Source organism: Cucurbita maxima, unplaced genomic scaffold (genome assembly GCF_002738345.1).
Source record: "Cucurbita maxima cultivar Rimu unplaced genomic scaffold, Cmax_1.0 Cma_Scf00019, whole genome shotgun sequence".
Lineage (NCBI taxonomy): Eukaryota > Viridiplantae > Streptophyta > Magnoliopsida > Cucurbitales > Cucurbitaceae > Cucurbita > Cucurbita maxima.
Window position 1 is genome coordinate 850,644 of NW_019272035.1, and position 13,747 is coordinate 864,390.

At 40.1% G+C, this 13,747-nt stretch overlaps 1 protein-coding gene and 1 long non-coding RNA gene across 2 annotated transcripts; one reads left to right on the forward strand and one right to left on the reverse strand.

Annotated features, from left to right (window-relative positions):
• Nucleotides 1–557: 557 nt before the first annotated feature.
• LOC111493780 (calmodulin-like protein 7) lies at nt 558–1,539 on the reverse strand. The gene has a single exon (XM_023143630.1). It carries the CDS (start codon nt 1,393–1,395, stop codon nt 739–741), a length of 657 nt encoding a protein of 218 aa, XP_022999398.1. The 5' UTR covers nt 1,396–1,539; the 3' UTR covers nt 558–738.
• Nucleotides 1,540–6,997: 5,458 nt separating this feature from the next.
• Nucleotides 6,998–7,934, forward strand: LOC111493738. Its single transcript, XR_002720055.1, has 2 exons — nt 6,998–7,064; nt 7,301–7,934. It is a non-coding gene; the product is annotated as an uncharacterized LOC111493738 (long non-coding RNA).
• The last annotated feature ends 5,813 nt before the right edge of the window (nt 7,935–13,747 follow it).

Genomic DNA, 13,747 nt, shown 5'->3' on the forward strand with positions numbered 1-13,747 from the left:
AATAATACATTTCCAAAATATTTTTTTATATTATTATACATATTTTTCTAAAAAAAATTATTAAAAATATACTTATCAGTGAGTTAAAATATTTTTTAATGGAACTTAAAACTAAATTGTTGCTAGTTAAATAATAATTATAAATTCCATTAAAAAGGTTTATAGAATATTTTTTATATCATACAAAGAATTATAGAAAACGAACATAAATCTTTGGTAAAAGAAGACACAAATAAAAAAATCACTCATTAAATCGAAAGATTCTTAAAACAAAATAACGAAAGCTTCTCTTCAAAATAGAGAACATTATATCATATGATCATGAGATTAGGAAAATTTGTAGGTAATTCTAACAACCCTAACTAGTGATATCAAAGTCCTACTTCCGACTTGTCTGTGTGGATAGAATCCATGAAAAGAATGTCTCCAATGTTGGTCAATCGGTCCTAGAAGCGATACAACAATACGAAGAGCTAACGATCAGAGGTGCTGCAACCTAGGAATCACCAAACAGCTCTTTGGCTTGATAGGAATCATCGACACGAACACAAACTAACTTATGTCCAAAGTCGACAATATCATGTATACTTGATCCTACCATACACTTCATATCATAGAGGGAGAGGCACAAATTTACAGAAGAAATCAGTAGAAAATGTGTTGTTCTAAGAGAATTTGAAATGAAAAGGCAAAGCATATGAACAAATTTAGTGTAGAAATAGAGTAAGAAGTCCATAATCAATTGAAAACCAGAGTTGTTCCACTTCTCATCATCCTCTTAAACTCATCAAAATTCACCATTCCATCCCCATCCAAATCCACTTTCTTGATCATTTCCTTACAATTCTCAAGTTTCTTCCCTTCATTCATCCCCAAACAAGACAGCACCAAACCCAATTCCTCCACTGATATCACTCCATCTTTGTCCTTATCAAACACTCCAAAAGCCTCTCTCAGTTCATCTTCATCTTCATCTTCGATCCTCCTCTGTTTTTCTTCAAAACCCACCACTAATTTCTCCCCCAAAACACAAAACTCCTCAAAATCAATCAACCCATCTCCATTTTCATCCACCCCTTTCACCATTTCCTCTGCTTCCCTCTCTGTAATCATCATACTCATGTTCTTCAGCGATTCCATCAGCTCCTTCTTCGTTATGAACCCATCGTTGTTCTTGTCAAATGTCCCAAACACCTTCTTCATCTCTGATTTCTTCTTTTCCGGCGCCGGAGACGGCGGAGGAACGGCGGTGGGTTTGAAATGGACAGATTGGGGAGAGGGTTTTATAGATTGGAACCAAGCGGTGAATCTCTTGGTGGGGAAATACATGAGGAAATTGACAAACCCAGCAACGAACAAAACCGCCAAGAACAGAAGGTTCATCACGGATTCCATTGTTGGAGGAGGAGGAAGGTGCAGAGAAGGAGGGATTTGAAGAGAAGGGTTTTAAAGAACGATGAAAAGGGGGAAAGGAATTGAAAGAAACGCGGTTTTGAAACGCCAAATCTGCTTTTTGGATCCCACAAACCGCGTGGTGGGTATTGTTTCTTTTTATTTAAAACTCCATTTTGTCGCTGAAAATTGTAAACAAAAAATGGTGTCATTGCGTGATCGTGCTTCAAAGTCTTTTAAATATGAAAATGATTCCTCCACACACCACAACCAATTAATCAATGTTTGACGTAAATAAAAGGGTTCATTTCTTTTTTGAAGTTTATTAACGTTTTCAAAGTTTGGGAGCAATATAGTAATTTAATTAAAGTTCAGTGACCAAAATGTAACAATTTTGAAAGTTATTGGACTGAAACATAACACATGAAACCATGGAGATTGCTAGTCTGAGAATCTTAAATATTTCTTGTTATAACTCGAACGTATTGTTAACACTTGTGGACGCGCATATACAATTTTGAAAGAAAACCTGTAAGAGATCAATTAGAGAGAGTTCTAGAAAGAATTCTTCGTTATCGGTTGAGATCCTCTTTAGGGTCGTAACCAAGAACTTCTATATCGTTGATATACCCCAAATAGCCTTACCGCCTAAGATTTCTACAAAGATAGATTACGCAGATAGTTAAAGCATTATATTATTGACTAAAAGGTCAAAGGTGGAGAACAGCCAGGTTAGTTATTGGTGAAAAGGTAAAAAAAATTGAATTATCTCCTAATAAAAAAAACCCTAATGAGTTAATTTTTTTTTAATCTTATATGACTTTAATCGAATTATATAATAAATTAGCTTATTCAAACCGTCTTAGAATGAGATTACTATGGAGATAGAGAAGGACGCGCATATACAATTTTTCATCTTTTTTAAATTTCAACCATTTTAAGCGTCCTTTCATTATCTTTATAATATATACGTTGAAAAGGAAGGCTAACTTAAAAATTAATGGTATGCACATATGAAATTGAAATGAATATATGAGTGCCATTTGGAAGCAAGTAACATATAAACACTTAACTATCCCTCGAGGTGGTTTATTTCATTTGGGTTACACCCGACCCTATGTGGGGTCGACCTCTTAGGTCTCGATAACCCTCATGTGGGCGTTCCTCTAGGTTATGGCTAACCCAATGAAGTTGGATTTGTCTTGTTTTTGTCGCTAGTCTCATCTCTAAGTAATAGATTTTCGTATCCTACATGCTTGTACCTCAGCCCTTGAGGCTCAGTTCTTTGTCAACTCGACAGATTAGCCTCCTTTATCTTGTCTTTGTTGTTGTGTTTTCCTTTGGAATGTCCAACTTCTCCATCGAAATAGTCAAACTCTTGGCTTCACCTCAAAGAGTTGACCTCTAGTGTCCAGAAACGTTATTTCGATAAAAATGAAATAAATATTAAATATTAATAATATGAATAATAAAACATAATTAACGTTAACCCATCGAGTTCTTATCTCTTAGAAGTTTATACATTAAGATGTCATTATAACGTTATTATCATAGCTGATGAGCTTTAAGAGTTATTTGACATGAAAGTTTGAGCTATAAATATTCAAGACTTTGAATTTGATACACCTTTCGCTAGGTTATGTTAGGTTGCACGAAGAAGGAAGAACTTGAAGAAATCTTAAATGTTAAGCCTTTTCTTCTCCCATTTTTCGGTCAAAAGTGAAAAAAAAAAAAAATCATATACCTAATTCAACGACAATAACATGAACTCGATAAAAAAAATTCGAGAAAATGACAAATCTACCCCAAAAACCAAGTAAATAAATCATATTAAATATTCATATAGGTACGTAGAGATTCGAACCTTTTACTTAACAATATAATTATATCGATATTAGACCAAATTAAATAATTCGGTAAAATAAATTATTATTAATTCCTTGTTTCAATTTGATCACCAAAAATAAACTACTTGGTAATATTAAATAAAAAAAAACTTAGTATTAAATTTGATCCATGTAAAATAATTTTACCAAAATTTATAAATAACCGTAAAAATTGCAACAATTTTTTAAATTAAATTTAATAGCCAGAATATACGTTCATGGGTATTTTAGTCTTTTCATAAATTTTATTTAATAATAAGAAAACTACGTTTGGTAATTTTTTCAATAATAAATATATATATATGCAATTTTTTCAAAACGCGTAATCAAAAAGCTATTTAAGTTGTTAACCCAAAAGGAACGTTATTCATGTTGGGCCCATCATGTTGGGCCCATGGGCTTCTAATATTGTATTTTTGTTATTTTCAGATCCGAAGGCCCAATCCGATAAATACAACGAATTTTGGGCCTCACTTGTGATTCTCTGTTTTTGCTGGGAATTTGGAGTCCGTACAAAGAAAAAACCTTTATTTATTTATTTTCTTTTTTAATATTATTATTTAAATATTTAATAAATAATGAAAATAGCTAGAGGGGGAGGTTAAATTAACGTATCATTTGACTTGATCGATATAAAAAGTCTCGAGAGCTCGAGAACGATAAGATTTTGATCTAGTTGACGAACTCGTTGGCCATTGAGCGGTACTGATTAGTGACAGCTCGATCGAGCACCCGTTACGTAAATTTGTAATTTAATTTTTAAAAAAATAAGTAATAATTAATAATTAGGGGGGGGGGGGACTGAAGAAGAGACAGGCCACGCTTGAAAGTGACGGTCCAATGATGCAAAACCGATCCGGTTCAACAACCTTTAATTATTCTGTTAACTTTTTATCACATGCTGTTACGTACACCTCCTTGCCATGGTCCCTCCTCCATCAATATTATTAGTATTATTTTAAATTACAAATTTATTTAACACGTATTTATTAAATATTTTAAAAAAAAATTGAGGATGGCTCATGTAAGGACAAAAAAAGTGGACATTTAAAGAGCAGCCCAAATATATGTGGGCCAGAGGATGAGACTGTTGAGGAAATGGGCCCTCCAATGTGGGCTGTAAAGGTGGCCCATGGACGTGGATTTTTTCGCCAGTACTGTGAGATATGAAAGAAGTGACACACAAATTTGTCTCTTTCTGTTTTTGTCTTCTTCTGCCTTCAAATAATTCACTTATTTTCCTTTTTTAATATATTTTTACCTACTAAAATTAATTTTTTTTTATATAAAAAACCCCATAAAATTAAAGAAAATTTCATCCACACACACTAAAATATATTTATAAAAATATCTCCAATACTTTTTATTTTCACCATATCATTTAAAACCTAAAAATTTGAATTATATAACGATTTTTGTTTTTTTTGTTTTTTTTTTTTTAAATTTAGATTTATTTTCTTCCATTTTTTTTATATTATATCTTTCACTGAATTAAAAAAAAAAAAATTAAAGTTTTAAATAAAAATAAATTATGCATCAGAATATGTTTACTAAACGCTTTTTAAGAGTCATATTTTTTTTGGGTTTCAATGAAACCGTCAAATTATGCATTAATTTGATGAAATGCACGTACGAAGAGGGCATCCTACCACTTGAGTAATCCATTTTTAGTACTCAATCCTTTAAAACGTACGAGAAGAGTCAGAGTTGGCACGTTTACAAATTGTAAATATGTTTTATTTTGGTAGGTTGTAATTCAAGAAGAGTGAAAAATATCATTCTCATTCTCTCATTCTAGCTGTTCTCGTCCTTTCATTTATTTATTTTTACTATTTTTTAAACATTCAAAATTTAAATACCGTAACTTTAAAAATTTTCATTTAACTTTGTGAGAATCATTATTGGAATTCGAATGGATCCGATCATACGTGCAATTTTTTTTTTTATAAATTGGGTTCATTACAAAACGCACCCTAAATATGGGTTGCAATAAAAACGCTCGATAAAATAATCGTATTATTGTTATATAGTACATTATGCATTTCATATATGTGAAGCTTAGCAAGACATAAGTCCAAAAAAAGTTGTCTTTATTTGATTTTAGGGTTAAAAGGGTCACACTCACCTTTTCTTCAACGTTGGGGAGAGAAAATATGAATTATTACTATATTTTGTTTTCTTTTGCTTATGGCCATTTTTTAAATTTCGAACCTATTGGTACGATATTTTTTATCTAAAGATCTAAAGTTTGAATTTCCACCGTTAGAGCGTGTCAACGGTAAAAAAAAAAAAAAAAAAGTGAAAATCTAAATATATGCAACGTAAACTCGAACTTTTTGATCGGGTTTAACACGGTGAAACTTACTAGCCACTAGACATCTTTTTCATTACATTCAACTTTACATCTCGAGACGAATGATTATCATAACCAAGTGTTCAAACTAACAATTATTTATTGTTTATAGAAAACTTCTTAGTATTGCATGTTCAAGTCACGTATGTCGCGGTTATGTTTGTTCAAAGCGTGTCGTCTATGACCGCATATTGGATGTCTCAGTCATATTTGTCCAAGACGCGTTGTCTATGGTCGCATGCCTATTCCAAATCCCTTTTCCGTGCTTTTATCTTAGATTGACTTTTATTATTTCATGTTGTGTCAACACAAAGGTGTATGACCAGTTACCAAAATCATGTCTACACCCATCATAATTAAAATGCCTCAAAATATACTATATGAGGATATGACTAGTCGTTACTTCTTCTTACTCGGGTTATATGCTATCAAAATCGTTGTTAGTGTCTAATCTCTTTTAGCTTATAAGATTGTTTTCTTTCAAATTGTTTTCAACGTATTTCCTCGCTCAAGTTTTCTAAAACATTTCTCTCAAACATGACTCGAGGCTCGAGCATACGCTAACGGTATCTACAAAGTCCAAATTTTTCATAGCCGACTTGTACGCTGGGTTAAAACAGTGCCGCACAATTGCTGTCCTACTACCACAAAAGTGCGATTGTGACAACGTACACTAATCGTCATGGCTTAGAGGGCATCTATTGCCCTCTCTTTTATTCTTCGCTCGGTTCGATCCCAGATCCGTTGCTACGAAATTAGATTTACAATAATAGCTAGCCTCCTAGCATATTTACAACTTTACCAATACTCTACAATAATTCACACAAATCCAACAAGAAAGGGTCCAAAATGCAATATATATATATATATATATACACACACTTCATATTGATTTTGGAAGTGGTTGGATGTTCTTTTACAAATTATTTTTAAGAGGATTGGATCTGTGATACCCAATTGGAATAATTTGGCATACACATAAATGACTTTAAAATAAAAGATGAGATTTGAGGATCACATGTTAGCATGTGGGCAAAAGGATGAACTTTGTTTGTCTCTATGATTCTTATATCAATTCCCGCTTAAACTACACGTTCAATCTACGAACTTTCAAGATCGTGTCTTATTCTATGTTTTTTTTTTTTAATTTAAAAGATTTCAATCTTATGGCTAGTAAGTCTTTAAACTTTCATCAATTATATTCGATGATGGGTCTCTCAAATTACTCTACACAACATCGAAAAATTCAAATTCCAAAGAGCGTACTAGACACGATGCTCGAGAAGAGAAGACGTAGGTTAAGTTAGATCCCACCATCTCTCCTCGTCTATATAAAGTTGGGAAGAAAATTGTATAATTTGGTATAGAGTGGTCCATATTATGGCCTTTCTAACCCATTCTTTCATCGTCTTCCTCTCAACAAAGACATTCTTGTAAATGTCTTCTTTCAAAGCGAGCTAGAGGTCCTAGCCATGCTTTTCCACAGCTTTCTTGAACTTTCTTCCTCTTTTTTCATTCATCTTCTCAATCATTTCTATGCAAAGTAAAAACCCTTTGGAAGTTCATGAAAGCTGTGGGAGAACATGGCATTTCTAGGCCCTAAATATCCCTCAACTCTCTATTCGTCACCTTTATGGTCACCCTAATTTTCTTTCTTCTCTACTTTCAGGTTTTCTCGAGCTAGGCGGAGATTACCCCTCGAGTGCAAAACTAGAACGCGAGCTTGGCTGCAAGACCCACCTGTGAAATCCCACGTCGAAATGTTGGAGAGGAGAACAAACCATTCCTTATAAAATTGTGAGGTTAACGGCGATATGCAACAAGCTAGGGCTTGGACTGTTACAAATGGTATCACAGCTAGTCACTGGGCAGTATGTTAGCGAGAACGTTGGGCCCCTAAAGGGTGGATTGTGAGGTCTCACATCGGTTGAAGAGGAGAACGAAACATTATTTATAAGAGTAGAAATCTCTTACTAATAGTGGACAATATCTGTTAGCAGTAATCTTGAGCGGTTACACACTTTGTAGAAGGGTCGTCACTAATTCTCTTATTATCTACTTTCTTTAGAACGTGTTCTTGCAAGGTTGCTTAAAGCTTCAAAGAACTAAAATACCCGAGAAGCCATTCGAACTGAATCGAACTAAACCTAAGCGGTTTGAGAGAGATTTCTATTTGACTGAAAATGGTGGGTTAGAGAGAGAAGATTCCTTAATCACCTTTCCTTTTTACCATCAATGATGATGTTCATTTTGCATCTCCTACATTTCTGTGAAAAACGTTAAATATTTGTCACTTTCTTGCATCAGTTTTTTAACCACTCTCTGTACCCTTAAATGCCACAAAAAACATACAACAACAACAAAAAAAAAACATGTCACTGTCTCTGTATGTTGGTTTTCACAGAATTTCGGTGAGAGGAAATTCAGAAAATGCGTAACAAAAAGGAGAGAGAAAAAATAACTCTGAATTTGACTGCGTTGAGGTTGTTTTGTTTTCTGAACAATTCTCCTATTTAAAGTAAAAAAGGAATTCTAAAATTGGCTTGGAGAGTGGCCAACTAAATCTGTGCCACTCCCTTCTAAAACTCTGGTGATCCATTCGACGTGATTTGTCAAATGGTCAACCTCACGATTTTCTGAAATCGTGTGAATAACAACGGTAAAACTCAGGTTTTATCTAACAATCTCCTCCTAAAACCTGTAGTATATCTACCTTACTATTTGAACTCCGATCTTTGAGCGTAGTTCTTCAAATTTCACCCGCGCCAGGGACTTGGTGAAGATGTCTCCAAGTTGTTCCTCTGTTCGGATGTAATCAATTTTGATGAGCCCTCGATCTGCACATTCTCGAATGTAGTGGAACCTGATTTCTATGTGCTTGCTTCGTTCATGCAAAACTGGATTTTTGATCAGGGAGATCGTAGCTTTGTTGTCTACGTATAGCATTGGTGGATCACTTTCTCTCCCGATGAGTTCTTCCATTAGTCGCGCAAGCCAGATCCCTTGTGTTGCTGCCATCGAAGCGGCGATGTATTCTGCTTCACAGGAAGACAAAGCAACTACCTTCTGTTTTGTTGATTGCCAGCAGATTGCGCCGCCTGAGAGAAAGTAGATCATTCCGCTAGTGCTCTTACGATCATCAACGTCACCGGCCATGTCACTATCACTGTAGCCAACTAGCTTGAGTTTCTCCTTTCCGCTCCCTGCGCAGTATCTTACACCCCAGCCTCTGGTTCCGGCTACATAGCGCAGGATGCGCTTGACAGCCGCTAAATGCTCCTCCCTAGGTGCTTCCATAAACCGGCTCACATATCCAACAGAATAAGCAAGATCAGGACGAGAGTTTACCAGATAGCGTAGACTCCCGACAATGCTGCGGTAATTGGTGGAGTCGACTGTCGTCGTAGTGCCAGCCTTCCTTAGTTGGAGTCGGGCCTCCATTGGCGTCCTTGTAGGATTACTGTCCACAAGTCCAGTTGTGTCCAGCAGCTTCTTTGCGTATGCACTTTGGCAGATGGAGATGCCGGTAGAATTCTGTTGCACTTCGATCCCGAGATAGTAGCTGAGCACGCCGAGATCGCTCATCTCGAAGTTTTTCGACATCTCCTTCTTGAACCTTCCGAGGACTTCCATGTCACCTCCAGTAATTATGAGGTCGTCGACGTACACTCCCACGATTAGTCGCTTCGTGTCATGGCCGTGCGTGTACATGCCATGCTCAGAGGCGCAACGTTTGAATTTCAGTGACAGTAAGGTACTGTCGAGCTTCGCGTTCCAGGCTCGTGGAGCTTGTCGAAGCCCGTAGAGTGCCTTGTGCAGGCGCAATACTTTATTGGGGTTGTTGTTATCCAGGAAGCCAGGTGGTTGTCGGACATAAACAGTCTCCTTCAGCTCTCCGTTAAGGAAAGCAGACTTTACGTCCATATGGTGAACCTCCCAAGAGTAATGTGCTGCAATTGCAAGTAAGAAACGAACGGATTCTAACCTTGCCACTGGCGCAAATACCTCTTCGAAGTCCACTCCTTGCTTCTGGACGTAGCCCTTCGCTACCAGACGGGCCTTGTGTTTCACAACTTCTCCTTTTTCGTTGCGCTTCAGTTTGAAGACCCATTTGAGCCCTATGGCTTGGTGTCCCGGCGGCATATCCTCCAGACTCCACGTCTGATTTTCGGTGATGGATGTCATCTCCTCCTGCATTGCCTTCAGCCAGCACGGGTTCTTTTCTGCTTCGGCGAAGGTGTTCGGTTCATCTGCACTGATGGCATGTAGTTCGGCCACTTCCTCGAGCTCGCGCACTGCCAGTCCAGGTGGTTCACCTCCTCCTACTAGGTCGTCCATCCTCCGGTACCTGGCCTCCAGATCAGTATCGTGATCGGCATCCAGCGTCGAATCCGCAGTCCGTGGTGTTGCGAATTCCACTGGTTCAGGGGTTGCACCTGCTGGCGGCGGTGACGGCTGCTGATGCTGGGCTCCTCCTTCTTCCGGCTCAGTGACGAGGTACTCCACCGTGAATTGATTTGGATTATGGTCTGCCTCGTTCACGTCATTCCACTGCCAGAAGGTGCTTTCGTCGAAGACGACGTCGCGTGACACGTGAGCTCGCCCCCCTACAGGATCATATAGTCTGTACGCCTTGCTCCCGGGTTCATAGCCGATAAAAACGACCTTTAGCCCCCTAGGATCGAGCTTGGCGAGGTGGGGACGTGTTACCTTCATGTAAGCGACGCAGCCGAACACGCGAAAATGATGTACCGCTGGTTTTTTGTTGTACCAGGCCTCATATGGTGTCTTCCCGTCAAGGCTTCGGGTTGGTGACCGATTGAGGAGATATACGGCCGTCTAGGATCGAGCTTGGCGAGGTGGGGACGTGTTACCTTCATGTAAGCGACGCAGCCGAACACGCGAAAATGATGTACCGCTGGTTTTTTGTTGTACCAGGCCTCATATGGTGTCTTCCCGTCAAGGCTTCGGGTTGGTGACCGATTGAGGAGATATACGGCCGTCATTACTGCCTCTCCCCAGAATCTCCCAGGCATCCCGGCCGTCACCAACAATGACCTTGCTGTCCCGACGATGGTCTGATTCCGGCGCTCCACCACTCCGTTCTGTTGGGGGGAGTAGGGCGCCGTTAGGTGCCGTTGTATGCCGATTTCGTCACAGTACTTACCGAAACTTGTCGAGGTGAATTCTCCGCCTCGGTCTGTGCGCAGCACTCGCATCTTCTTCTCACATTCGGCCTCCGCTCGCGCTTTAATGCACTTAACCGCCTCTGCCGCCTCACTTTTCGCTTGCAGCAGGGTCAGCCACATGAAGCGGCTTTTGTCATCGACTAATAGGAGGAAGAAACTCTTACCGCCTGGGGTCGCCGGCTTGATGGGCCCGCAGATATCGCCGTGTACAAGCTCCAACGGCTCATCGGCTCGATAGGATGTTCGAGACGGAAAGGGTGTGCGCCTCTGTTTGCCGATGAGGCACCCGTCGCACAGCTTGTTCACGCCTTTGATTGCTGGCAAACCGTGCACTAACTCCTCCTTCTGTAGTTTTTCTAGAGCAGGAAAGTTTAAATGCCCGTACCTTGCGTGCCACCTCCAAGATACCTCTTCGATCTTGGCCGAGAGACTGACAGGTTGCTCTATCTCTAACTCCAGGATGTAAAGACGGTTTGTCGTGCGCCTTGCCTGTGTGAGCAGCCGTCGTTGATTATCGCAAATTTTGAGTAGTCCGCGCTCGATGGAGATGAAACAGCCTGTCTCATCGAGTTGACCCAGGCTCACAAGGTTAGCCTTGAGCCTCGGGATGAAGTAGACGTCGGTCAGCTTGCGATGCTCGCCTCCCTTGCTGGCGAATAGGATGGTGCCGCGTCCTTCGATCTCTACGATGGATCCGTCGCCGAATTTCACCGTCCCGCGGATCCCCGAGTCGAGTTCGGAGAATGCAGATCTAGCCCCGGTCATATGGTTTGTTGCCCCTGTGTCTAGGATCCATCGCCGGTCCTTGTGTTGCTCGTCCCGCTCGCTGATCTGAGCGAACACTCGCTCCTCCTCCAGTTGAATTGGCTCCCTAGCTGGTGCCACCTTTGCTACACCCAGCTGGAGCTCTTTCTCGAGTTCAACATCGTTGTTGATTACCTCCATTTCCGTGGATTTGGAATCGATAGCGGGGACACATGCACTTACCATGAAGAGAGCTGGCTCGTCCTCCTCGGATTGAGCCACATGGGCCTTTTCGGCCTTCTCCTTGTTCCTAAGCTTGCTCCAGCAATTCCTGCTTAGGTGTCCTCTCTTCCCACAGTTCGAGCAGATTGGCCTGCCATTGGTCGACTCCTTCTTTTGATTCCCATCTTTCCTGCGCATGCGCCCGTGGGAGATCCATGGCTTCTTACCGTCTTTGCGGCTGGAGGAGGACCCGTTGCTCTGGCCGGTGTTGTCACGGAGCTTTAGACGTGCAAGCCATTCCTCCTCTGTGAGGAGTAGACGACCCCCCTTGTCGACAGCTGAAATGGTATTTTTCTTCCGCTGCTCGACGTTACGCAGTCTTCCGGTCACCTCTTCTACCGTTAGGTCGTTCACGTCAAGCAATGTCTCGATTGAAATCGCAACTTGCTCGAGGTGATCAGGGACAACCTGCAGCATCTTCTTCACAATTTCTGTCTCGCTGATGCTGCCACCGAGTGTGGTGATGTTGTTGGCTAGCCCCGTGATCCGCATTGAAAAATCATCGACGGATTCACCGTCCTTAAAGTGGATCTCCGAGAGCTCCTTCCGCAACTGCTCGATGTTGGATTCCCGCACTCGCTGTACACCGACCCGACGGGATTTGATTCCCTCCCAGGCCGATTGCGCGGTGCGCTTGGTGGAGAGAGATGCCAGCATCTCTGGGGGCACAGATCGTAATATGGCGGCAAACGGCAACCGATCCTCACGGTACTCAATCGTTTCTCCTTCCTCTGGCTCAACAGCATGCCATAACCCTTGCGCTTGTAGGTTGACGCGCATCAACAAGATCCATTCGTTATAATTGGACTTTGTCAATATTGGATACTGAACGACGGCAGTCGTTGTCTCCCTAATCACCCGCTCAACGATAACTTGACGCCCTCTTCGTGGCGGCGGTGATGGAGATGTCGGCACACGACGACGGCGTGGAGGAGTGAGTGAGCCTGCCCGAGATGGGCCCCACGATGTGTGTGTTTTTACACTTTGCATTTTCTTCTACTCGAACCTGAGACCTTTGTGATGTTAGGTCAACGCTCTAACCACTTGAGCTATTCAACTTGTTTGTTGATAGGTTGGCTCCTCTGCAATGATATACACCGATCTTCAACTTGGCTTTGATACCACTTGTTGGTTTTCACAGAATTTCGGTGAGAGGAAATTCAGAAAATGCGTAACAAAAAGGAGAGAGAAAAAATAACTCTGAATTTGACTGCGTTGAGGTTGTTTTGTTTTCTGAACAATTCTCCTATTTAAAGTAAAAAAGGAATTCTAAAATTGGCTTGGAGAGTGGCCAACTAAATCTGTGCCACTCCCTTCTAAAACTCTGATGATCCATTCGACGTGATTTGTCAAATGGTCAACCTCACGATTTTCTGAAATCGTGTGAATAACAACGGTAAAACTCAGGTTTTATCTAACACTGTACACCATTTATGAGCTGTTTGTGTGCTCTTTTAAGTAAATAATTCCAAGCTTTGTGTATTGCACAGAGAATGTAAAATGCAAGGCAACTGCATATTTATTTCTTAGGGTTTTTATTCACACAACTTTGGGGTTTATTGTGTGCTTTCATTCACATCTATTTGTGGGTAAATTTTTAATTACCGAGGTTTCTGTAACTTCAATGACTCGAAAAATTCGATCAACCTAATCCAATCCGTATGATTTGTTATTTTAACACAAATCTTTTTAATTTGATTTAGATCTATTTACGTGTGAATGTTCAACTTGGGAGGGTTTTCTGTAAGCCCGATCACTCGAAAAACCTGATTAACCCAATCCAATCCCTATGATTTGAGTTGGGTTAAGTCGGGTTCAAATAGATTCAAATTTTATGAATTTATTTAGTTCATGAGTTCTCCCGAAACTAGATTGGGTTGAACTGAATCCATTCAAAAAAA